General features: G+C 40.4%; 1 protein-coding gene across 8 annotated transcripts in view; it reads right to left on the minus strand.

Moving 5' to 3' along the window:
- naaladl2 (N-acetylated alpha-linked acidic dipeptidase like 2) overlaps positions 1 to 23,945 on the minus strand; it is a 298,711-nt gene that overhangs the window by 253,829 nt on the left and 20,937 nt on the right. For 3 of the 8 annotated variants that reach the window (XR_015930769.1, XM_088621709.1, XM_088621769.1), the window contains exons 3-4: positions 19,241 to 19,378; positions 17,602 to 17,670 (exon numbers count right to left, since the gene is read on the minus strand). The exons of 1 other annotated variant lie outside the window; for it this stretch is intronic. Coding sequence is in view for 4 of the 7 variants with exons in the window: in XM_088621709.1 (XP_088477835.1) it covers positions 17,602 to 17,668 (67 nt within the window). In the remaining 3 variants the exon portion in view is untranslated. Of the gene's footprint in view, positions 1 to 2,002; positions 2,197 to 17,601; positions 17,671 to 19,240; positions 19,379 to 23,945 lie in introns of those variants that run through there. 4 more of the 8 variants (XM_088621717.1, XM_088621741.1, XM_088621750.1 and 1 more) reach the window with 4 other exon arrangements.

Raw genomic sequence — 23,945 nt, forward strand, 5'->3', positions numbered from 1 at the left:
AAGAAGAGTTTGTTAATGTTTCATGACCAGTAACATACAGTACAACAGGCCTGATTAAAACCCAGTTTGATCCAGGATTCTGAGCAATGAAAGATAAGATGCTAACTGCTAACGATGCAGAAAAAGCTCTGTTGTCAAGTTACTGGTCTTGACTGTGTCATTATAAACCAAATGCATTTTTTTCTATGATGTGTAGTCTCTGATCAGGATCAGATTCTCTGGCTAATTTTCAAACAAGCTAGAAAGCATAAAACTGGAGATACTGTACATTGTTCAGGCAGTAATACCATTACTGTTTCTTCCCTCTCTTTGAACACATTTCAGAATAGCATGAGCAGTTCTGAATGACACAGGCTGTGAGCCAGCAGCCAGCAGGAGCTGATGTGAGCACCTTCGACCTTGTGGTCACAGAGAAAACACTTCAGCATGTTTTTTTCAATCTAACAAGTGCAGGCAAGGTGACCCGAATCCTAAATAAAGACCAAGGAGTGACCAACTTGCACGTGTCCCACCTATAGTATCAGACAACTGGTGGTGTTAATGTGCTGTGTAGAATGCCAACTCTTAAGACTGTATGATAGGTAGAAGAGCCTCCAAAATAAAGTCCACAATCCAAAACAAATAAGACTCTTTAGAATGCTTACTGTATACGTAGAGGGGTCTCTGTTGTGTTTTCATATAGAAACAATGAAGTGTTTGATTCTATAAAGCCACAGCATGTTTTCAGAATAGACTCAGCGCTCACACTACAGATCTGGTAAACACTGCAGTTGTATTCTTCAAGACCAGAGAGCCCTGTTAGAACACATCTCTAACTGAGATACTGTACAAAGTCACAGTTGCTCAAGTGAAGAAATTTGAACTGTGATTCCCTTGAGGTGCCAATTGTTTTAAAAAATATGGTAGGGGAAGAGAGGAAAAATCCATCTTGAAGGTGGGTGGGACACAGAGTCTGTGACCTTGTCATGTCAGCAACAGAATCCTTGGGTTGGTACTGTAGACAGGTTATGTACTGTAGACAGGTTATGTCTGTACTCAAGCTCAACAAGCAAGAATGTGTACTGAGTACACAACCCCCACCTGGATATCACACTCTGCCTTCAGCACATGCTGGTGCCCATTCACTGGAGCCACTGGGATAATGTGCCTCTCTCAAAGTTCAACAGCAGTGTCTGCAGCAGGGACTCGAACCCACAACCGCCAGTCATGAGTATACAGATGTCCTAACTACATTGCACCGCCCCCACCCAGTATGGTGAACGAAAGAAAACGGAAATGTGAAACATCCTGTTGAGTATTCATCGGTGTGGTTATCAAATTAAGGTTAATTCTTGTTTAATGCATTTCAGATTTATGTACTGTAGTATATTCATAATAAAATGTCAGCCTCTGAGTAACTCTGTGCTGCTCCCTAAAGACCACAATAAATTCAAATAACATTAAAACTACTTTATGTATACACAGTTTCAGACAATAGGCACAGAGGATAAATTCTAATTGTAATGTAATTATCATTTTAATGCAATTTGCTCATTCCCTAAATGCCAGGCACAAACTAGCACTGGATTTGCTGTAGTCCAGTCGACATTCGATAGGACACTGCATCAATCGTTCTCAGTGTGAGCGTGCCCCTACTGAAGCCGTATCTTCTGCCTTTACTTCAATGACTCAGTAAAAGAGCAGTGAGCTTCTGCTTATGCATCCTGGAGCTGTTTTGTCCTGAGGAGAGGCTCAAACTGCCAGCGGTCTTTCGCTAGCCTTCTCAGTCACTGAGCTAACAGAAAACCAGTGAGTGACAGACGGAGTGGAAGAACCCTGCCTCACACTTGTCGCTGCCAGAAAGCTACTCAACCACCAACAGCAATGTGCAGGACAGAGGCCAGACTTGAGCAGGCAGTCCCAACAGATACTGTATGCCCCATTCAAGCAGATTAGGAAATGCCTGGTGTGCTGTTTGTGACAGAAACAAAAAAAAATAAAGACAAACTATGCAGATAGTTACCTGGCAAAGCTGGATTTGTATAAAAGCCTTCTTTCTCCCCCATTTTTAATCCCCTTCCTCCGAGAAAGTACTGTACTTACAAGGGAATCAGTTATCTAACAGGTCCGTCTCTCCGGCCGAAGTGTAACACTAGAGCTGCTTTCTCGTGTGCACAATTACCATATGTCCTCCTGACTCACCTGCACTTACCTAACCTGTTTTTCTATTAACTGACATCACTTCCTCCTTCCAGCTACTCTACCGCAGAAACCTGGAGTTAAAGCAGAAATGAAAAATGTTTTTTTTCCAAAAGAAATCACTGTGTCTCTTTTTTTTATGTATTACTTCAGAGGCACCTCTTTTAAATTACCACTTAGCTGATTTTTTTAAACAGATTATATTTTAATTAGCCATTATTCTTACTTACTGAATTAACACCCTGGAGCAAATCTCAGGGGAGCTATCTGACACTTCTGTAATCTGTCACAGGTAGAACATGATTCTCACAGATTATAATAAAAAGGAACAAAGCAGCTTTTTGCACAAAAGGCAGCCGTAAAAGAAAACCAAGTACTTTTGTAACATTTAATAGTCATTTATTACTGTCACTCCACTACACTTTTCACTCAGAGGAAAATGACAGCTTGATTCTCATCTAGAAGTGGCTTTTTCCCCCCCTAAATTACTCGCACAGTACAAACATCAGCCTGGGATGAAGGAACTTCAGGATGTCGGAGAAGGTCAGGGGGAGAGGAGGCCAGTAAGCTCCCACCACCAGTCTGTTTCCCTGTCATGCCACGGCGAGTACTGGGCATACTGGGAAGCACCCCCACCCCTCTTCCTCCCCAGAGCAGAACGCTGCAGGAAGCCGGTCGGGGTGATTTGCAAGTCTCTGGGAGGGACGAGCAGGATCCCAGCAGCCCTAAGTGGCACCCAGGACCCAGGAGCCCCCAGCACACCAGCGCTCAGTCCCTACAGAGCTGAGGGCTTCTTGAATGTGACAACAGGTCTGTAGTCCACACTGACTGTTCGATTCCTCACAAATCATCAGAGGCAAAAGGGAGGCACACTCAAACCATACCCACTGTATTGTCCTAACATTTTCTCCTTTATTCCAGTTCCAAATGCAGAGTTCCTCAGACATACAGTGCTGTACTTTAGTGGCATGTTTTTTAATAGAAAGGTTTTATCACTACCCATTCTCACACAAAGAACCAGAGCACAAAAGTAACTTTTGTGTGTCTTTTTATATATATATATACAGTATATAATTAAAACGTAGTAAAAGTGATAAGTTAGTTGAATAAAGCCTTTCCTGTGAGCTGGGAATTTCAATGAATTTAATTTCCTGTATTTTCTTAACACAGCCAGTGCATCATCACAGAGAATTTTAAAAAGGCAGCCACCGTTAATACGAGCACATATCCGTTACTGGAACACTGTGCTTTGGCATCAGCACTCAAAACCCTTTCAGAGTAAAGATCCAGGTGATAATATTGTCATCTCTGCTCTTCTGCTCCATTATTGTCACTCTAATATGCATTTAATTAGGAGCGGATCAATAGCTACATGGTAAAATCCATCGACAACTGAGGACCGCAGAGAGCTTCTTAGAAACATTGAGGAAAGAGCAAACAAAGCCGCATTTGTTTAAAGCATTAGGAAAAACGAGTCTCTTCGGCCAAAGGAAAACATGTTTTAGGAGCCCGAGGCAAGAGTCAAGATGGCATGATCATTGGCTTAATTAATACCTTCTCTGGCACAACACACCATTTTTGCTCTTAGTGTTCTTTTTGTAAGCTGTTCTTTTCCCTATTTATTTTTTCATTTGTTGGGGAACACAAATAAAAAAAATGTATTTTATTAATGGAGGAATGACACTGCCTTTACTGCATCCACACTTGAACGTGTTTCCTATTGCCAGGTCAGAACGATTTGCTCGTTGAACGCATTACTCTTTTTAAAGAAATTCTGCTCCGTGTCCAACCGTAGGGACGCCAAATCGTGTTAGCTGAAAGCACGTCCGTGCAGCCCCCTCCTTATCGCGACGAGCTTCCAGGATCAGAGTCAGCAGCCCTCCCCACAGCTCGCAGCCCGTGACTCACTGCCTGGGTCCGCACTCAGGCTCCGGGGGCTTCAGGAGGTGCAATTTCTACCTGGAGAGCACCTGTTGCCAGACCAGCAGGAGAAAGGCGAGAGGGGACAAACTAATTGCCAACTTTGTAACACTGTCCTTTTTCTAATGATGCCTTCGGTGGAGACTGTTCTCTTCCCTCAGCTGTACGCTTTCTAGACAGATCTTCTGCTTTGGAATTGTTTTTCATGAGCTGGAAACAAATCTTTCCAACAAAAACAACCCCTCTTTGGCTCAAAAGGAAGAGCTTTCTTCCTTGTCTGTCCCCAGAAGAAACCCATGGCAAGCAATGAAAATCTTTAGTAAAAAGAATCACATGACAGGACAGAGAAATATAAATGCACTGTATATAATTGTACGAGTCCTGAAGAAGCACAAGCTGTCAGATTGCTGAACTCTACCCCAACCACTGGCTCACACTGAGGTTTTTTTAAGTTGTACTGTTATGTTATTTAACTTGTTGTTGTTGCAGCTGCTGTTCTGTGTTTATGTTTTTGGTGATTCCTTTAATGTCTTTGTGTTGGAGCACACATGCAAATAAGCATTTCACTGCACTTGTGCACCTGACAAAAAAGTGAACTGAACTGAAGCAGCAGCACGTTCAGTGATACATTTTGGAAGATGTGTTCAGTGTCCAACCCTTTGCCTTCAGGTAAGAGGATCATGCTTTAATTGAGCATTACCTTCTAACGAGAGAGGAAAACCACAAGAAAAAACAGGGTTTTCTGTTTACTGTGGTTACAGAACATCAAAAGCTGACTGAACAGTAAGCATTGATCCTTTCTTGCTGGTCCTGGTAATTTACTTGTTTTGTTACATGGGTTTTCAGGATCCACTGGGCACAATGCAGTCTGACGTGTAACTGTTCACCTCAAAACCCTTTTCAGGGCTTTCAGAACAGCCCTAATGCTAGGAGCTAGAGGTTGGCCTTCGTGGCAAGAAATGAACACAATAGTCAGATAAACCAATTTTTTTTTTATTGCACACTTCAAATGATTCAGTGATGTTTTACTAAGCCACGGTTTAAACCCCAAGGGCATCCTTGAGACGCCTGTGCTTCTAAAATATGAATTGCAAAGCTGATTTTCAGGTCCAGCATAGTGGTGTTGATTAGAGTGCTATCCTAATATGAAGGAGTTTCACCTCCAGGACTTGAGTCTAGACTACATTTAAAGCAACAAAATTCCTTTGATCTGTAGAATACAAATCTCCCTGCCATGTGGTTAAATGGTGAGGGATAAAGTATACTGACACACAGAATAGGGCTGCCTCTCTCTGTACAGCCCTACAGTACATTAATGAGCAAACAACACAGGAAAAGGTTTTATCTTTGTTTCCTTGGTAGATACACCTACACACTTTGGATTTATCTGTACTGTACATCATAAAGCCTGCATCAATAAATGAGTTTTGTTTACTGCTTTTGTATGCGTCTTTTACACTGTACTCATGGAGGGTCCTGGGAGATATGCGCTTTAAGACCAAAATGTATACGCATACAGTAGATCCATCATTCATATGTTTAAGAACTGGAAATCTTATATCACCAGCTGAGCTTTCTGGGAATTTATCCGAGAGTTTCCCATCAATCAAGATTGCTTTATAAAGGACCAATGCTACAAGGATAACATGGAGAAACAAGAAAATGTTCTCGCCAAAGACTTGAGTGTCATACGTCCTGGGACACAAGCTAGGAAACTGGCACTGTAATTTACACTCATTCAGAGTAGTTTGATTTCTGTGGTACAGAAGTCATTAGTCTATTAGTCTTCGCCTTGGCCATGTCTTCAGTTAACCCATAACAGGATTTACTATGTGATTTGAGCAACTAACAAGTCTAAAGTGGGTGAGTATAAAATAAAAAAACAGGCAATTCTTACATTTAAAAAATGACTGTTAATTTCGGACGTCATGAGAGACATCCTTTCCCAGCTGCACTATACTGCGCAGGAACATGGACAGCTAGATCTGGGAGCACAGATGTGCAGTTACTCAAGGAGATCCAGAGGCAGGTGTTCTTTTCAAATAATGAACACCTCCAAGACAACCCACAGGAACAGTGCAGGCTTCATCCTCGAACTCATATCCAGGAGATGGAAAGAGCTCCTGAAAGACTGCGAGAATGAAGACTTCCAGAAGGCAATGTAAAAGAGATGCTGCAAGAAGAATGAATCCTTACAAGAAAAAGGACATCGTGTGTGAGTCACAGGACAGGAACTCCTGGACAGTAGCAAGAGGCATGCTGGGAGTAAGCTGGCTGAGAAACACTGGGAATCATGAAAGTGGGCTCATGAAAGCCGATGATGATATACAGTATCCGCCTCTATCGGTGCAACAGAAAATGGAATCACAGCAGCAGCTAAGATGTGATGTTCTCATTTTCATTTGGGATACAAGCGAACGGCAGCTCTAATATACTCAGGGAAGGATAATGTTCCATTTTATCGATCAGATCAGACTGCGCGCATACACTTTTCATTTGGCAACAGACCAATCCACACAGCAGCGGGAAAGGAAATGTGAAAACGGGCTATTGTTCCATGGGATTGCTCAGTCCCAGGCGGGATTCTCTTAGGGAAGTGAAGAGGACCCTGTCCTGGTCTCCAGTTACAGCACACTGCTTCCAAGTGACAGGGTCTTGGCACCAACACACTAGCTGCTTCTTAGCGCTGAGATCTCACTGATAATAATGTCATCTCTACCCTTTACACAAACACTCACAGCCTAATATGCATTCATTTCGAAACAAATCAATAGGAACTGAGAGCCTCCTACTGATGTACATTTAAGACACTTGTACTCCAGTGAAAGCAGGAACACAAGTGAATTCATGTGAGCAGAAGGATCAGGCTGAAGACCTGGCAGGGGGAAAACAGACGGAAGAGGAGAAGCAAAATGTTCTGCAGTTTCACTTCTCAGCTACACAGCACTTACACAACTACTGCACCTTTCCTGGTTATTTTAGACAGTTTCTTTCTCTCAACTTTTCCAGAAAAAAGCCATGGAAAGCAACTGTTCTTTTCTAATATTTAACACATGTGGCCTAGTTAGAGCGAGGGGACAGGCCCACACCACCAAGGATACCTTTTTCCAAATGCTTTTCTTTTCCCTTTTATATCAATTCAAGCTTGCTTTCACCAAGCAACACCACACATTTTGGGACAATGGATTCAGTACTGTAGGTGGCACTAATAAGTCAATATTACAATGGACCACAATCTGTAAATGCAGAGAAATAAAAAACTGCATACAAGGCTTGCAAAGGGAGAACTTAAAGAGACCACCCCCGCTTTGTATTTAACATTGAGTGTTCTGAAGGAGAACACAGTGCAAAGCACAACAGGATTTATTGAATCACTTGCATGTTGTGTTAAAACTAAAGCACAATTTAAAATAATGACATGGATTATTCAAATAAGGACAAGAAAATACATAAAACACAGCTTGGGATCTATTATCATAATGGCAAATCTGCCATCAGCATCTGAACAAAGAAAAACTGAGGGTTATCAGCCTACCCAGCAGCGCAGGAGTGGGATGATTCCAGCACAGCTTTCAGGCTCTTGCTGTCCACAGAAATCCTCTGAACTCTAATGCAAACCTGGAAATGGCCTTGCACACTATGCGCATTGTGCTTTGTCATGCTGCTTAGTCATTTCATTTTCCCATCATAACACGCATATACCACTGGCACCCAGCATTGCAGCATAAACGTGAAGCTACTGTATGTGATAGTGAGAGCATCATAGTGGTCAGGGCAGTATGACTCTGCTGCAAGTGCTTGTGCATTTATGTTTGAGTACAGGAGGTACTTGTCGGCACAAAGGGTTGTGGGAGTAGGAAACAAGGTGTCCAGTCATGGTGTTGAAGTCTGAAGCCTGACTTCTTTCAAGAAGCAGCTGCATGACAGGTGGATGCTGCATATTGGTGGTGGAGGGGATCCCCATTACCTGTAAAGCGCTTTGAGTGGAGTGTCCAGAAAAGCACTATGTAAGTGTAAGCAATTATTATTATTAATTTATCCATAAAATAAAAAACTACAAAGCTACAGGTCATACGTGCCGAATGGCTTCCTTTCGTTTGCTAATCTAATTGATTAACTGGAGTGCAGGCTGCTGTTATATGATAAAAATAAGATTGCACGTCAAAAAAATGTGTCAAAACATTTGTGCTCAGGTTTCAGTAGCTTCGTGCTTCCAAAATACTGTCTGCTTGAAAACAAATGGCTGAACACAACAAAGACATCTGGGGTGTCAAAACAAAAGAGGAATGCATGTCAAAGCTCCAGTCTTGCACGATTTTACTGCACGTCACTGTCAGCCCAGAACAATGCAATTGTCTGACTGTGAAACAGCAGGCATGCTCTGTTCTGCTACGTTTAGAAATAAATACATGTCAGAATATTCAGGGTTTATTGAACTTTTCCTTGTAGGTTTACAGAACCTTGAGATTATCCAAATAAATATTTGGCGTTTCACAGTGACCCGCTCAGCCGATATGACAGGGTATGATTTACAATACTGAAAAGGTTCAATTCAGAGTCACCAGCTCTGACAGAAATTTATATTCCTGCTTCGCATTGGAATGTGTATGTTGCTATGAGACAAATTATGCTACTCCTCTGCCACTACACAGCCCAGCCCTCCTCAGTTACTGATACGTTTGTCAATAATTTTAATGTTTGAAATGATGACTGTTTCACATTCTACCTAAAGCAATGGCAACAGCTGTCTCAGGCAGGAGTGTGTCAGCACTCAGAATTTTTATTTTCCAGGAAGGTGAAATACAGGACACTGTACAATATCAATACGGAAATTCTTGAAGTAATACCAGAGGGTTCTGCATGATTTACAGTATTCATTTGTTTCAGGCAAAATGAAAAAAAATGTTTTAAGGCTACCGAGCAGTATATCATAAAGTTTTAAATATTATCATTGCTGTTAAAGTTTTTACTCAGTACATAGTGAGAGGGAGAGAGTTGTTTTATTTTGTTAGGTGGGATTAAATTTCTGTGAATGACAGAAATCATCAACTCTCGGACAATGTTAAGACGACTCGGAAATTAAAAATCAGCTTCCAAACAGAAACCGCAAATGGCTCGACTAGTCAGTGTGTCAGCGCTCCGCTGGGATTCAGTCCCGGTCACTCGCGGGCTCCGCGCACTGACAGTCCAGTGCCCACCCCGGACAGCGGACAACCCTGCTATCTGTAAAGACCTGTCCTCCGACAGAACTTGGCCAGAACCTTCTTGCTCATTTGTGAAAAAGCAACTCAAAACAGCAAACAGGTCGGTTGGTGTTAATACTGCACGTATCTGCCCAAGTCAAGAATCGGCGCTTGTGCTGCCACTGCGGTGCTCGGCAGGTCATGTTCAGACTCGCTGGATCCCATGATGACCCGTCCCTAAGGTGGGAACCGTTTAAACAAAGTTTAGGTTCACAGGAGCCACCAGATGGCTGACTAAACGTTCAGCAATGTATCAATGTGTGGGTGGACCATACGTTCCCAGATATCATTATTTTAGTACTAGGTGACGGCCAATGTCCTTGATCGGCGCCCTGAATGACAGGAGAGCACACAAGCACTAAGCACTTCCAGCAGTAAGTTGATCACGGTTCATGTGTCAATTTTGTATTGCGTTTAAGGGCTGTATAGGTTATTTCCTGTCACACACATCACACTCAGACGTCTCTTGACATAAAAATTGCACATGGCAATGAATATGTCTGAGTGCGGGAATCGCCGGTGACTGGTCTGTTGTCGTCATTATCACATGACTAAGGGTTTTCACAACAAACAACATACAGAGTTCAACTCCAGTGATGATTCCTACTCATATCAATGCTGTTTGAAAAAGCAGCAAACCGTCTAGAAATAATGCAGGCTGTTAACATTTAAAATGTGCTTTTTTTTTTTCAAATTCACACCGCACATATTTAGGGAAACTATCACATTCACACTTTCTCTGTGTTTAACTGACCATTTCATGTGTGGATGAAATGTTAAAACTTCTGTACACAATAATGCCAAAAACAGCTTTCCTTCTCCAATTTCAACATATGCTGTACTGTTTTCACTAGAGTACCATTTATTACTATTCATTTATTCTAGAGGTCAAACAATGAATTAATTTTCACACACCCATGCAAAATTCTAGGTTTTTACATAATATACATTTTTCACTTAGGTTGGAGTCTTTCAGTCTGTATCAAGAACACAACATTGTTAACATAAATGCAGCTCACACAAAAACTGGATCCTGCTCATTTGACACCTTGAATATTCATGCCAAGTCCTGTCAGAGCTACCTCAGTACATTACCAAGGCTAGCTATGATCATGGTTTTGTTCTTGTGTCAGATAAGTACCAAAATAAGCAGAAGCGGTTTGAATAGGACAGTAGTCAACACGATGGTTATAATAAACTGTATAAATAATGCAAAAAACTGCAACAACATTACAGGTTTAAAAACAGCTACACGAGAGATGTGTTAAAGTATTGCCTCAAATTGCTGAGCTCATTAAAAATTAAATGTCATGGCAGGATTATTTTCAGTTTTCCACTCCAAAGCCTGCTGCTGGAACCAGAATGCAAACCTGCCAAATGAGGTGAGCTTGTAGGCAGGCCATCAGAATAAAGTCTCCACTCCGCCAATGCACAGACGTGCTCACGAGCTGAGCTCTGCTGTATCTCTTGAAATGCAGGTTAATGTCCCTGGAGACTCCATAACCTTTTCACACAGTCAGCTTCAACAAAACAAAATGTCTAGCTAAAACTTGCACGTTTTCGTATGATGATGACTGAACCCAAGAATCCAAGAAGAATGAATTTTACTGCAAGTTGTCTAGCCAGTTATGATAATGCAGAAGAAAAGCATGCACCTAGGGATAAATTATGTAGGCATCAATATAAAAAAATATATATTTCATTGCCAATCTTTCATGCACTACATTTTCAGATTTTTTGCTTCCTCTGGATTACACCTTGAAAAATAAACGGGAGATTAATACAGCGCAACTGTTTTTTGTTTTTTAAAAAGAAGAGACAGGCCTTCCCGGGAATGTTTTTGTTTTGGGTCTGTGGTTGTTTAAAAAACTCACGAACATAAGACAAAGGCACTCGGAACGTCCTGATGTAAGGTTGACCACAATTCGAAATGTAATATCCGATCACCAACCAAGAATGAGTTGACAGCAAATCCTACAGGAAAGAGCATGTACGTACTGTAAATAAATGGCAACATCTGTGGCTATAAACACAAAGAAAGTGAGCAGGAGACCGAATCATTGTGTTGGTTTTGGAAGTAGTCTAAGAAAACTGAGCTGCACCTCCTATTGTGACTCTGCTGGTGTCTGCACCTGCTGGGATTAGGCCAGGACCTCTCATGACCTGACATGATAATGTTGCATCGTTGTGGCCAAAAGACACCTATATTTGCCTTGAGGCTTAGTTATGGTTCAGATCACTTTAGATATGGGTATGTTTGATATGCCATTGATTAATATGCTCTTGTAATTTTACAGTAGAACCTAACATAAGATGTAAGGTGAATTTCATAGTTATTATCCAATTCAAATTTTCAACGTATAGGCTGAAAATCAGAAGGATTCCGTTAAGATCTCCAATGATTGTTCAATGCAATTTGTCTGCAAACAATCTTTAAATAGGTATATGGGAAATAAAAACTTGTATTGAAGCACGTTTTGGGTTTTGTAATATTTTGTTATTGAGAACTTTTTAGACTTCTAAGCAATGATATTGCTAGGGAAATCCAACATTCCCAGCAATTCCATACGGTATGTCTAACAAATCAATACCATTCCAAGAACAATCGGTGAAGTGTGAGTCTAATTTAAGTGTAATTGAGTGTTCTGTCCACTTCAGGCCATCATGAAACATAACAAGCTGGGATGTGCTTGGAAGCATTCAAAACTGCTAACAGGTTTCTAGTCGGACATTTGCATGAAGAAGTATTACAAACATTTGGTGATTTTTGGTCAAATTAATAATGTAATAGATGCTCAAGGTCACCTTTAAAGTATGACCAGAAGTAGTGATATAAGGAGAACATTGACCTTGAGGAGGAGAAAGTAGGGAAAATCATTGGATTTAATAATGTGAGCTACTGTACAGTGTAGTGTCCCTGTGGGCACCAAAGAGAAAAAGCACAGAAATATTGTTTCATTATGATAGTGTATCAAATAGGAAGAACAAAAAAGCTCATCAGTACAACTTCAAAACCAATTAATTGATACAACTATCCCATCTGCATCCTCTGGGTACCACGCTTAGTAGCAGATGACAAATATTATTCTTCATCATTAACCGCCTCCAGCCATCTCTGACCTGGTCCAACATACAGTATACACCCCAGGGGCACTGGATGTTCCTATTTGAGTCAGTAAGCCTACATCTGCTGGTATCATGGGGCCTGGGAAAAAAGGATCTGTTTTTCTTAGACACTGCACATTTCAAAGGGAATGGGAAATTTTCTGCTTAAGCTACTGACATAAAAAAGTTGTTGTTTTTTTTTTTAATTTCTAAAAGAACAGCAGAATGGCAGACCAAGTGATTGACAGTCCCTCGCGCTCAGGCTATATGGAGTTAATAGGCCCTTTCAGCTCTTGCAGCCCCTCGCACCATCTCCGGTCTTAAACGCGCAAGACGAGAGGAACCGAGCAAGAATTATGAAATATATATATAATATGTCTCCTTTTCATTTCAGTTCAGCCTCTAACACAGAGCTTTTTTAATATTTTATAAAATATCTGAAGAGAAAGGCTTACGAGGAAGCATATAATTGCAGCTCGAGGTCAGATCCAACTGCATCACACGAGCTGCACGTCTTTAAGGGGGGGGGGAGTGGGGGAGGGCGGGGTCAGAGTTCGGGGTGCAAATTGCTGAAATACCTCAATGCTTTGTAGTGTTGACTTACTGGGCAGACGAGATCCACCTGTAACAGCCTACAGTATCTTCAAAAACTTTGAGAGCAGACAACGAGTTGTCTAATTTTACTTCTGACGTTCCATCTGTGCCATCAATTTCATACCATATATCACATTGAAATACTGTAAAGTCTCACCCTCATATGGAAAAGCAATGTTGGTCATCATCACAAAATTGTCATTTTACTCCCTGGAACAAACAAACAATACAGCACTAGTCCATTGAATTTTACCACTTCATGCTATCTGAGAAGTGGGTGACTGAGCAAAATATCATATTCTAATAACTCAAAACATCTTCCCAGGAAATTCTAGAATAACTGTAGTGTAAGACTGTAAAACCTTAAAACTAATTTCACTAATACTTTAAAACAATGTCCTCAAATTTGTAACGCACTCTGGCTACAGACAGAATACACAGGAATATTCAGGTGCTTTACTCTGTCTTTCTGTAAGAAACAATTTTAACAATCCCAAATACAGAACGAATGCTGGGTAAATTAATTCCGGTTTTCCCAAATTTCCGTAGGAACTAGATATAGTTTGTGTGAAAAGAGGACATTTTGTGGTGTTCCAAAATTATTTGTATGCTCTATTATCTTAAATAAAATATAACTGGCAAAGTGGAAATGTGTATTCAAAGATGATAAAAATCACCTCGGCTTCCAGACAACAGAAATTCTTAAAGCAATTGCAGACGAGTCTGTTATCAAAGTGTATTGCTCTGATTTCTTTCCAGTTCTGAATCAAGGCTTCACGCATGTAGGAGAAAGATTCCTGGAACATGAAAAGACGTCTGGAAACAATGTGTCTGGAGTTGCTTTCCTGGAGATTTTCATTCTTTTTTATGTATTTTTTAATTATACACTGCAATACACTTACTGTTCTTGGAATACTGCTCTGTCTTCTACCAATTAAGCCCATATTTCTGAGAGATACTAATGACCTTTTTATTGCATAATATGTTTTAGAATATTCATTTTCTTACAGTCATAAATGGGTGAAAATTAATACCAAATAACATAATCACTTCTAACACATGTATTTATGAGCTGTATTATACATTTTTATTACACATTTCAGGCTTTTTGTGTGTTGCTTTCCCGGACACAAGTATATATTGTGTCTTATTAAAGAAAGGCTTCTTTAATAAAACAGCGCAGTAACAGACTTTCACTGAGTAGGGAAGATTGTCTTCATTTACGTCACCATCCAGGTTTATATCAATAAAGAAAAACAGTAAAAAGGCAAATAAACAGGTAGACAGACAGACAGGACGATAGACAGGTATACAGCCAGTTAACAGGTACATAAACAGGCAGGAAGACAGATAGATAAACAGGTACACAGACAGGTACACAGACTGACGAGCACATAGACAGACAGATTGTAATCTAACCATAATAAACTTTATTTTTATACATTGCCTATAAAAGTAGTATCTCAAAGAGCCTGCAGTTTCTCGAAGACAGCAGCTAAGCACGCTGGCTGTCATCCGCGCTCTGCGCAGGGTTTTAGAAGTGGAGGCAGCATTCAGGCTCTCCAGGCCCTCCTTTCTATCCTCAACTCACAGCTTTGTCTTCACGCACCAGTGGGCCGACTGGCCGTCTCTGGTGCATCAAAACCAATATCAAAACCTTCTGCATTAATTACTTCCTGCAGTCTGAGCTTTATAATGAGTCTCCCCGGGAACTGAAAGATTACAAAAAAAAGAGACAGGGTACCAGGTTGGTGATCAGAAGCGGGGCGGAATTTTTTCAGGAGGCCCACATAACACTGCAGCTCATTCCCCTGCTCCACAGGGCCTGGGCAGAGTTCCCTGGCCACCGAAAGCAGTTTTATTCTCCTGCCCCAGAATGGTTCAGACGGTGTCAGTCAATATTATCTTATTTAAAAAAACATGTATTTTACGCCCTCACCAGCATCAAAGGAAAGCTGACAACATTTCTGTTGTTTTGCACACACAGAAAGTGCACATATAGAAAGGAGAGATCTTCTTTTTTTCCCTTTTGGGTAGGAATATTCAATATTTATGCACTGTATCACTTTTGTTACCCCTAAATTTGGCAAACAGTGAAGCATACATTAATTGACGTTCAAAAAGCATTCCATCAGAATAGATGATGGTGAAGAGCACGCCACAATCTGCTTCACTCAGAAATTATTTAACAGCTCTCACGATCACAAGCCTATCAAATAAGCAATGAAAAGCTTTCCCCAAGCCTCTGCTGGCCTAGGAAATATTTGTTGTTCATCTCGGAACACGCAAGAAAATAAACAGTTGCAAGTCTTATGTTGATCCATTAAAGTCTTTTGGAAGACTAAAAACGATGTGAAATACAGGCATCTGTAAGCTTATGTCAGCAGTAGGCCTGCCTGTTTCAACAGGTTTTTATTGAAACATCACTGAAATAAGGTACTTTTATTTACATCTCACATAGCGACATAGAAAATATAATTCTTTAAAAGATAAACAAACTTGTGATAATCCTCTGTTTATCACACAACTCCATCAGGGGAGAACTGCAGACCGTGAAGTAGCAGCAGAAATAAGGTTAGCTAATTTAAAGGATTTTCCCGATCTCCAAAGCCAATAGTGCATTACAAGTATAACACACTCTTCGGGCTTCTAATGAAACCACACTTCTCAGAACAGGGGCGAGCAAGTGTCTGTTTCCACTGAAAATGTGTCCACTTACCACAATCGCCCACAGTCGTGAGCAGATACAAGTATTTGGGCTGCTTTCTGAAACCCAGATGTTTTGAGGTTAATTATTAACAATTCTCAATATTTAATTTTCAGTTTAACATACAAAAATTTTAATTTTAATGCATTGGCCATTAATGTGTATTAGATAACAGTTCAACCTACTCTGATGCTCCTGGTTCAACTTCTATTCCTGGCACTGCGATGCGGTCATTTGACAGATACTGTAGCTAGAATAGTAATCAACCAACCAACCAAGTAAGATCCATCTTACTCATTTTAACAATGAGGTTTTCCAGAAGGTATATCACTGTCATGGATGGGATGGTCAGAGATACAGATACTGTATGTGAAGATCTCTGGGTCTCTAATGACGTTTAGAATACACATTCAACAACTCTGGCACATGGGTGCCACACAGCCCTTTCCCAGAGTTCTGCTAGGGCTCAGACACTCAGCAGTGTGTACTCAGGGCAGCACAAAGGGGGCAGGGGAGGGGGGTTTCTGTGGCATCAGATTTTAGAAAAATGTAATAATAATAGAATAATTAGATCTGAACATTCTGTTGAGATCGATCTCCACAAATGGACTTTAAAAAAACTAACATACTCCGTTCTGTATTTCATTTAAATTGGTTGACTTAAGCAATAAACATTTCTCCTCATTTTCACTTTGGAGAGCAGGAGATCTGCCGCACTTCATCAATCCAGGGTGTTATCTCTGGACAGTGACTTGTAAATTGTAAGCAACACTATCAATCATGAAGAAACAGCTTGTGATTCTTAGTAATGCATTTCCATTAAACAGCCTCCAGAGAACAACTTACAACCAGAAGCCCTTAAGCTTCAAATACCAGACAATCAATAAAGGAAGCTCACAGGTTTGGTGTATTAAAGACATGTAATATTATATTTTAAGGCAAAATGGAAAAGAAAATAGAAAAGGCTGAAGCTTGCAAATTCATTAACATTTGAAAGGCAGGTCTTAATAAACTAAAGGTCTTAGCAATCACACTTGACTAGGCACTTCCTTTATAAAAAATAAAAAGCATCTCTTTCAAACAATGAATATAACCTGCATCAGATTATACACTGAATAAGATATCAACAATGTGGGTCTTTTAGTCTGAAGCTTTTAAATTAATACTGAAATTAAATTTTTCAGGGGACTGCATTAGTGATTAATATTTGGTAGCCCGTTTCATTTGATCTCAAGGAGTTGTAAGCCATGAATCAACACAAAACTAAGCTATTAAAATGTGTGGTAATGAGACTGTCAAAAGCAGGGACTTAACACGGCACATATTTATCCCATCGGAAAGGCCTGCCTAAATACTTGATCGAAAGGTGTGCAAATTCAGTTTAAAATACACTTCTTAGGTTCTGATGTCTTACAGTGTTTTGACACTATTGTAAATCAGACTTAGCAAACTGTACAAATTCATATTCTTAAAAAAAACATTTACTATTGCTGCTCATATTAGAGAAAACCACCTTTCTATAGACATAGAGAGACACATAGAGAACTGCATGCAAAGATTCTAAGGATTCAGGCCAGTATTAAATGGAAAGTTACTGTGCTATGGGAGAAACTCTTTATATTGTGCAGGGGTTTTGATTTAATCTGTCTTTAATTATATAGGAGTATCTGAAAATAATTAATCAGGGAGTGTTTATGCATTGATATTGTTGTGCATTAGTTTCAGTTTATTCCAATTATGCAATCAAATGAAAATTACTATTATAATTGAAAATGTTTTTTTTGCATTTAATAAGGGCCAACATGCACCACCTGAAAACAGGAGTGATGTGTCAGAAACTTGTTTCTCTCTTACCGGGTAAATTGGTTTCAACACAGAGTCTCACAGCTGTTTTTGAGTTAATTGCCTCAGTCGGTTTCATTCCTAGAAAACACAATCCCACACAATCAATTTATCATGGGGAGCAATTCTAGAAGACAAAATTATGATCCTTCACCATTTATTGTTTGTGTTGTTGCTTAGGTCACAGCACTACTTGAAAAGGTCTTCAAGACAACTCTGTATTTAATATAAACTAACTGAGTAGATTATAGTTCTATTCATAGTGACAATACCTTTTCTTAATCATGTAATTAGCATATAAAAGTTGTAATATTAAGAGCATCCACAGTCAAATAATTTTTTTTTTCAATAGATCATAGTCCTACAAAACAATCCTTAAAAACTATTTTTCTCTTTCTAATAAAATCACTGTATTTGCTGTTACTATTACATCAAAAGTAAAATACAATTAAATAACTACTATTAATACCTGTTGGATTAATGTGATGTGATATAATTTCATTCTGACAGTCTTCATATACTGAATTGCACCACAGAATCCCATGAGCACATCTGCCTCATTTTAATTGGCTGCTACAAAACTGTTCCCTAGCAACGACCATGACCACTATAAAATTCCAGCATTTTCTTTCCTATCTGCTGTTGTGTGTTCCTATAAAACACAAAGATTCATTCTATTAAGAACAGTTCAGCCTTGAAAAAGCCCTCCATAAACTCCTACTGCAGTGCAATGTCAAAGTATTGCTTATTTGTCATGTGTAAATATTGAAGGTCTCTAGTTAGAATCCTTGCAATTATTTGGAATATACAATTAGTATGCTTTTTTAAAAAACATATGCTCTGGGAATGGAGATACGTATTGCAATATCTGGACTGTATCTATTAATAGAAAACATGTGTTTTTATACACAAATTAAATGCAGTACATTATCTGACACTTCTCAAAAGAAATAAAGGACATATCAGTCTCTGTTCAGAAAAAAATTAAAAAAACAATATCTGTTTTGCTACTTTCTTGAAGATGTTTATAGACTATACACTTTGCTACAAGTTTCAGTTTGTGTTAATTGGCTGTTCTTTTCCTTGACACTGAAAGACGCACACTCTGAGCCATGATACTTATTTTTTGTTAAGTGATTTGACCCAGCATTTGTGGAACATCAGCTCTTGTCTTGGAATATCTTGACTTCCATACAGCTCTGTGTGAATAAACGTGCACAAACCACAGTTTCAAGTAATAGGACTGTGTCCTGTTTGCTAGTGGATTGACATTAAAGTGGCATTAAAGCTTTCACCTGTTAGGGCACAAAACAGACTCGATAGCAATAATAAAGTATGATAAGGAATAGAACACAAAACCAAAAGCTAATTCTGAGAGCACTGGTACAGCACACTCCACTCCTGGGAGAAGCAACTACACATTGATCCAACTTCAACGAACAAACAGATGCGCTAATGAACAGTCAAAACTAATATGAAAACAAAGGTTTACAGTACGTCTTAAAACTTAAAACTAGTGTCTTTTAAAAACATTTTCATTCACATTGCATACCATATATGTACTTGAGTATAATGCAATGTCAATGTACCACTTGTAAGAAACAAACGATACTGTAGCTCAAAGAGAAGAGTATGAACTGGAGCTCTTTACCTCAAAGCGACTGTCTCCAGTGATTAGCGAGGGTTAGCAAGTATGTAAGTGATGCTGCCTCCGTTAACCTCTGTATCTGCTGAACGGGAGATGAACTGCAATAAGTCCTGTTGTAATGATTTTCATTTATGAGGGGCACTGTGAAAATACAATGATAAAATTCTATTCAAATCTGAGCCTCAATGGGTAAATTTTAAACTCATTTCCATGACAGCAATTACATTTTGAGCTGTGTGACAAAGTATTGCGAAAGTTATTTCTCTGTTAACAGGCACACTTTTCTGCTTTTCTGCTGAGTCTAACAGGAGCTTTTAAACACAGCAGCTACACCGCAAACAGTTCCTCTGGCAAGTAAAATGAAAACAAATTAAAATGATGAAAATGCTTACCACAAAACAAAACAAAACAAGAGACTCTGTCTTTCTGAAGGGAAAATGGAGAAAACTGCAAACCGCGATCTTTGTATTTGGGCTAGATACAATACGTACACCGGGACTGTTGAAAGAAAAATATTTTGCAAAAAATGTCATGTGGTAACAAAATAAAACAAAAGCCTTGTACATAAAGGCACATAGCAAACCCAGGGGTATGATACTACAATTATTTGCTTGTAACACTGGTGACATTATGCTATCTACTGTACATGTTATGTGCTCATCACAAATCACATGAAAATTGGATTCCAAGTCCAACCTGAGCCATGAGCCCTGAGCCCTGAGCCCTGAGCCCTGACCTCCAAGTCCTGACCCTGAACCCTGAACCTTGAACCCTGAACTCCTGACTCCTCAATCTTGAGCCCTGAGCCCCGTGGTTTGGATCACAGCGGGGGAGGACAAGCTTTCCTTCATCTGGGCTGCCAATCAGGTTTCCAAGAACATCTCTGCTGTTCTCCAGGCGCCTCCATGCTGCTTTTGCACCCAGCTGAGGCTCTGAAGAGGGAGGGGTGCTAGAAGCACAGTTCCCACTCTGATGAGTTAAATTCATGTGGCCATGCTTGTACATTATTAACTCAATAGTCCGATGTGTGACAGTGCGGTACTGTGGAGGTTAGCACTGCAGCCTCACAGCTCTTGGGTCCTGGGTTAAACTCTGGATTGTGTGGAGTTTGCGTGCTCCTCCTGCGTACACACTGGATCACTCCCACCTCCCCAAGACATGCTTCCCTTTCCTGGTCAATTAGTGCCACTGAATTGTTTCCCTGCAGTAACACCCTCTCGTTCAGGTAATGCATGGATGACTAGATATTCACTAACTTCTTCCACATGTAATGTTAAATTCAGTACAAAATACAATGTTTTGGAAACCAGTAGACAAAACATTGGTGAATGGGTGACTATAAGCTATACATTTCTCTGATTCTCATATTATCAGATGACAACCTTTAAAAGGTTATTAAGTTAATGTCAGAGAGGATGCAGAGGAGACAGGTTAAGCAGAGAGAAACCTCTTGTGTTAATCCTTGTCTAAACCCCGCAGGGTTCAAAACACAACTCCACGTGCAACACTGGACAAAAGAAAGTTTGTAGACGAAACAAGGCCACTCGGCTCACCCAGCTTGTCGAGTTAAAGGAACAGGGTTCCAGCCCTAAACATCCCTTATTCCTCCTTCATTTTCTCCGCCTCATGTCTCCCAACGAACCGATAAAACACTTTACTGCCAATCAGGAAAATTAAGACTTTAAATACAGTACCTTAATTCACTTTAAAAAAACAGCAAAGTTTCTTGTTTATTAGGGGTGGTTAACAAAGACATCACTTTGCATGCATGATGTTATCTAAAATAACATAATAATCATCTTCATCATGGTAGCCTAGACACTTGTGTCTTTGATGAACTGAACCCTATTATCACCGTAAATTTGGTGGCAGAGGAAGAGCATCTAACCAGGCTATTATTTTAATTATGTTAGCATATTTATTACACTCCTCTGCCTACTGTGTGTCGAAAGGTTAACAGTTCTAAAGCTGCCGTCTTTAAACTGCGGTGGTCCTTATCTATAAACCAACAGGAGCTGCATAAATAATACCCCTTGTGGTCCAGCTACCCAGTCTGGTGTGATTCCAGGTGGACTCATACTGTATAAATACCTTCAAACTTTTAAATTAAATCCTGTTGGGGGTGATTTTCAATTTAGATTTCAGATATTGGCTGAGCAAGGCGGGTAATGCATTTCAAATAAAAACATAATGTACCTATGCATGTTCCCACCTGACTTTGATCTTAATACGGCCCAGGTGGCAGTGGATGGTTTACTCATATACATATTAAAATGGCTCTTCCTGTGAGTGAGGAATCCTAAGGGTGGTAAAACTCGCGAGTGTGCAAAAGCGGAAGACCGAGAGGTCGAGTGCCTAGCCCCCTGCGCTAATGGGAGGCTTCTTGTGGCAGACGGTGGCTCAGACAGAATAAGTGTACTAAAGCACAGGAGGCAAGGGATGCTGCTGCCCAGAGGAAATATCTGCTGTGGCCACGATCGCACCCTGAGGAGCCCAGGAGCACTTCCATCGTGGTAACACTCAGGCGGGCGGAACTGGGGAATCGCTAGACTCCAGCGGACGAAGCCCCGCGCGGTGCAGTCGGCTGAGAGGGCAGCTCGCGAGGAAACAGCAGGACCTCTCCGATTCCTGCAACGGCCTCATCCCATCTCCGGTCCAGTGGCCAGTCATGCCATCGAAACAATCCTGCAGCGGAAACGCCCGCGGTCCCAGTCTGGGCCCGTTCGGAAGAAGCGCTTGCGGAGCAAAGGAAGAACCTCACGGGAAGAGGTTGGTGGACCGAAATGATTTTCCTGGGGTTTCTGGTGTGCGGTTGGACATCTCCTCCTCGGGCACAAGTCATGGCGGCGGTCCCTGAGCTGGACACTGACTCCGCCAGCTGTCCACACCAGGGAAAGCTGGCATCTGCTACACTTCCGAAAAACAACAAATGCTCTTAACTCACAAATAATACGACTGCAGCAAGGACACAATCATATTATGCGTGTTCTACACAAAGGTTTAAACGGCAGACACAAAACGGGCCTTCTTTTTCTTTCACAAGGTCTACAGAAAGAGAGGTGTATTAGTCTCTCAGGATGGTAAGCTTTGCTTTAAATGGCAAGATGACAGGAGAGAAATCCAGGGAATTACAGTTTAGTTCCCTAACAAAGACAGTAATATCTCAAGATAGTGCAAGTGCTAAATTCCTTTTAGTATATTATCTCATGAATTCACCACAAGTCAAACCTCCCAGGAGCTCATCCTATTCTATTAGGCTTTATATCCCTGCTCTCCATGCTAGACAGAGATTTCAGCTGTGAGAAGACTAAGCTGAACGGCAGACAGGTCCGAATGCAGCGGAGGTTATGTGATGTTAACCTCACACTACAGGAATGGCACGGATACCCTGAAGAGCTGTCAGATTCAAATCTGTGCAGAGGGAACGGAAGCAGTGGCCCAGTGGAACACAGAACCATCCCTGCAGGAGATAAGAGCCTGTGCAGTCTGGCATTCCAGACCAGGGGATGAACATAAATTGTACACCTATTTTAAAATAATAAGTTGTGTTTTAAAAAAGTAAAACATGCTCAATCAAATATGAAGTTTAATTTACATAAATACTGCAATGTAGGGTACTTCTTCTAAAATGAATCGCTTTTCAAGTGCAAGTACCTTTGAGGTAAAAGTGACAATAATACGCTGTGAGTAGAAAACTATTCCCCCACCAGACTTTTCTGAACTTCCCTCAGTGATATACTGTATCATTGATAGGTCAGGTGAGAACAGCAGATAAATCAAGATAAAGCCTAGCCATTCAATGTATCCACGTGCAAGGAAAGTGCAGTATACAGCAGTCAACCCTGAGCTACGGCTTTTTCACTCACACAAAGGACTCATCACCTGAACTTGAAGTGACTGCCGTCTTCCATTTTAAAAATTAAAAGGGTAGATTACAGGATGTAGTAACCTCATCCCTTAAGAAACATACTAACCTAATCCCTTTAACCTTACTGTAAACGATCCAACATCAACTTCTATTCTAGTTTTCCCCTCTCCTTTCTCACTGCCTAGAAAGCAAGGACTTATCCTAAATTATCTTCCTGGTCAGTAAATCCTCTTAGCATCTAATAATCGCCTTTCTTCAAAACAAAACCTCTCAGAGCTCAGTCTGCTGCTCTGAATCCCACTGCCTCACAAATTGGGATAAAACCCAGAGGCCAGACTTAAGCCTTCCTTTGTAAAGAGACCCTAGTGTGTTAAATGCACACATTTAAAAAGCAAAGCCTTCCATCTGCTGCAGTGACTGTACAGCCACCTGTCTGCATTCTGTAATGGATAAAGTGTTTTCTAACAAGGACCTCCTCAAGAACACAAGCATGCTGGAAACACCACATATCAAAACCCAATCACTGTTTACACACAAGAAAAACCGAAGAAAGGTTGTGTAAGCTTATTCAGTAAAGAAAGCTGGAGTACAGGTTTAAGCAGATGCAGATGTGTGTTTCAACAGATTTGTCACAAACAATATTTTCCCCATTTCCAGCTCTGCTGAATTATCATCTCCCAAGATATACGGTATAAGCTTATTTGCACTTGCAGTTTACTTGCACTGACTGTATTATACAGTATTCCTAGAGAAATTAAATGAACGCAAATGTGCGCTTAATGTCTATACAGATATTTTTAAGTAAAAGAATTGTTATAATTGCAGAAATAAAATAAAGCA

This window comes from Lepisosteus platostomus, chromosome 2 (genome assembly GCF_059453375.1).
Source record: "Lepisosteus platostomus isolate fLepPlt1 chromosome 2, fLepPlt1.hap1, whole genome shotgun sequence".
NCBI classification, from domain to species: Eukaryota; Metazoa; Chordata; class Actinopteri; order Semionotiformes; family Lepisosteidae; genus Lepisosteus; species Lepisosteus platostomus.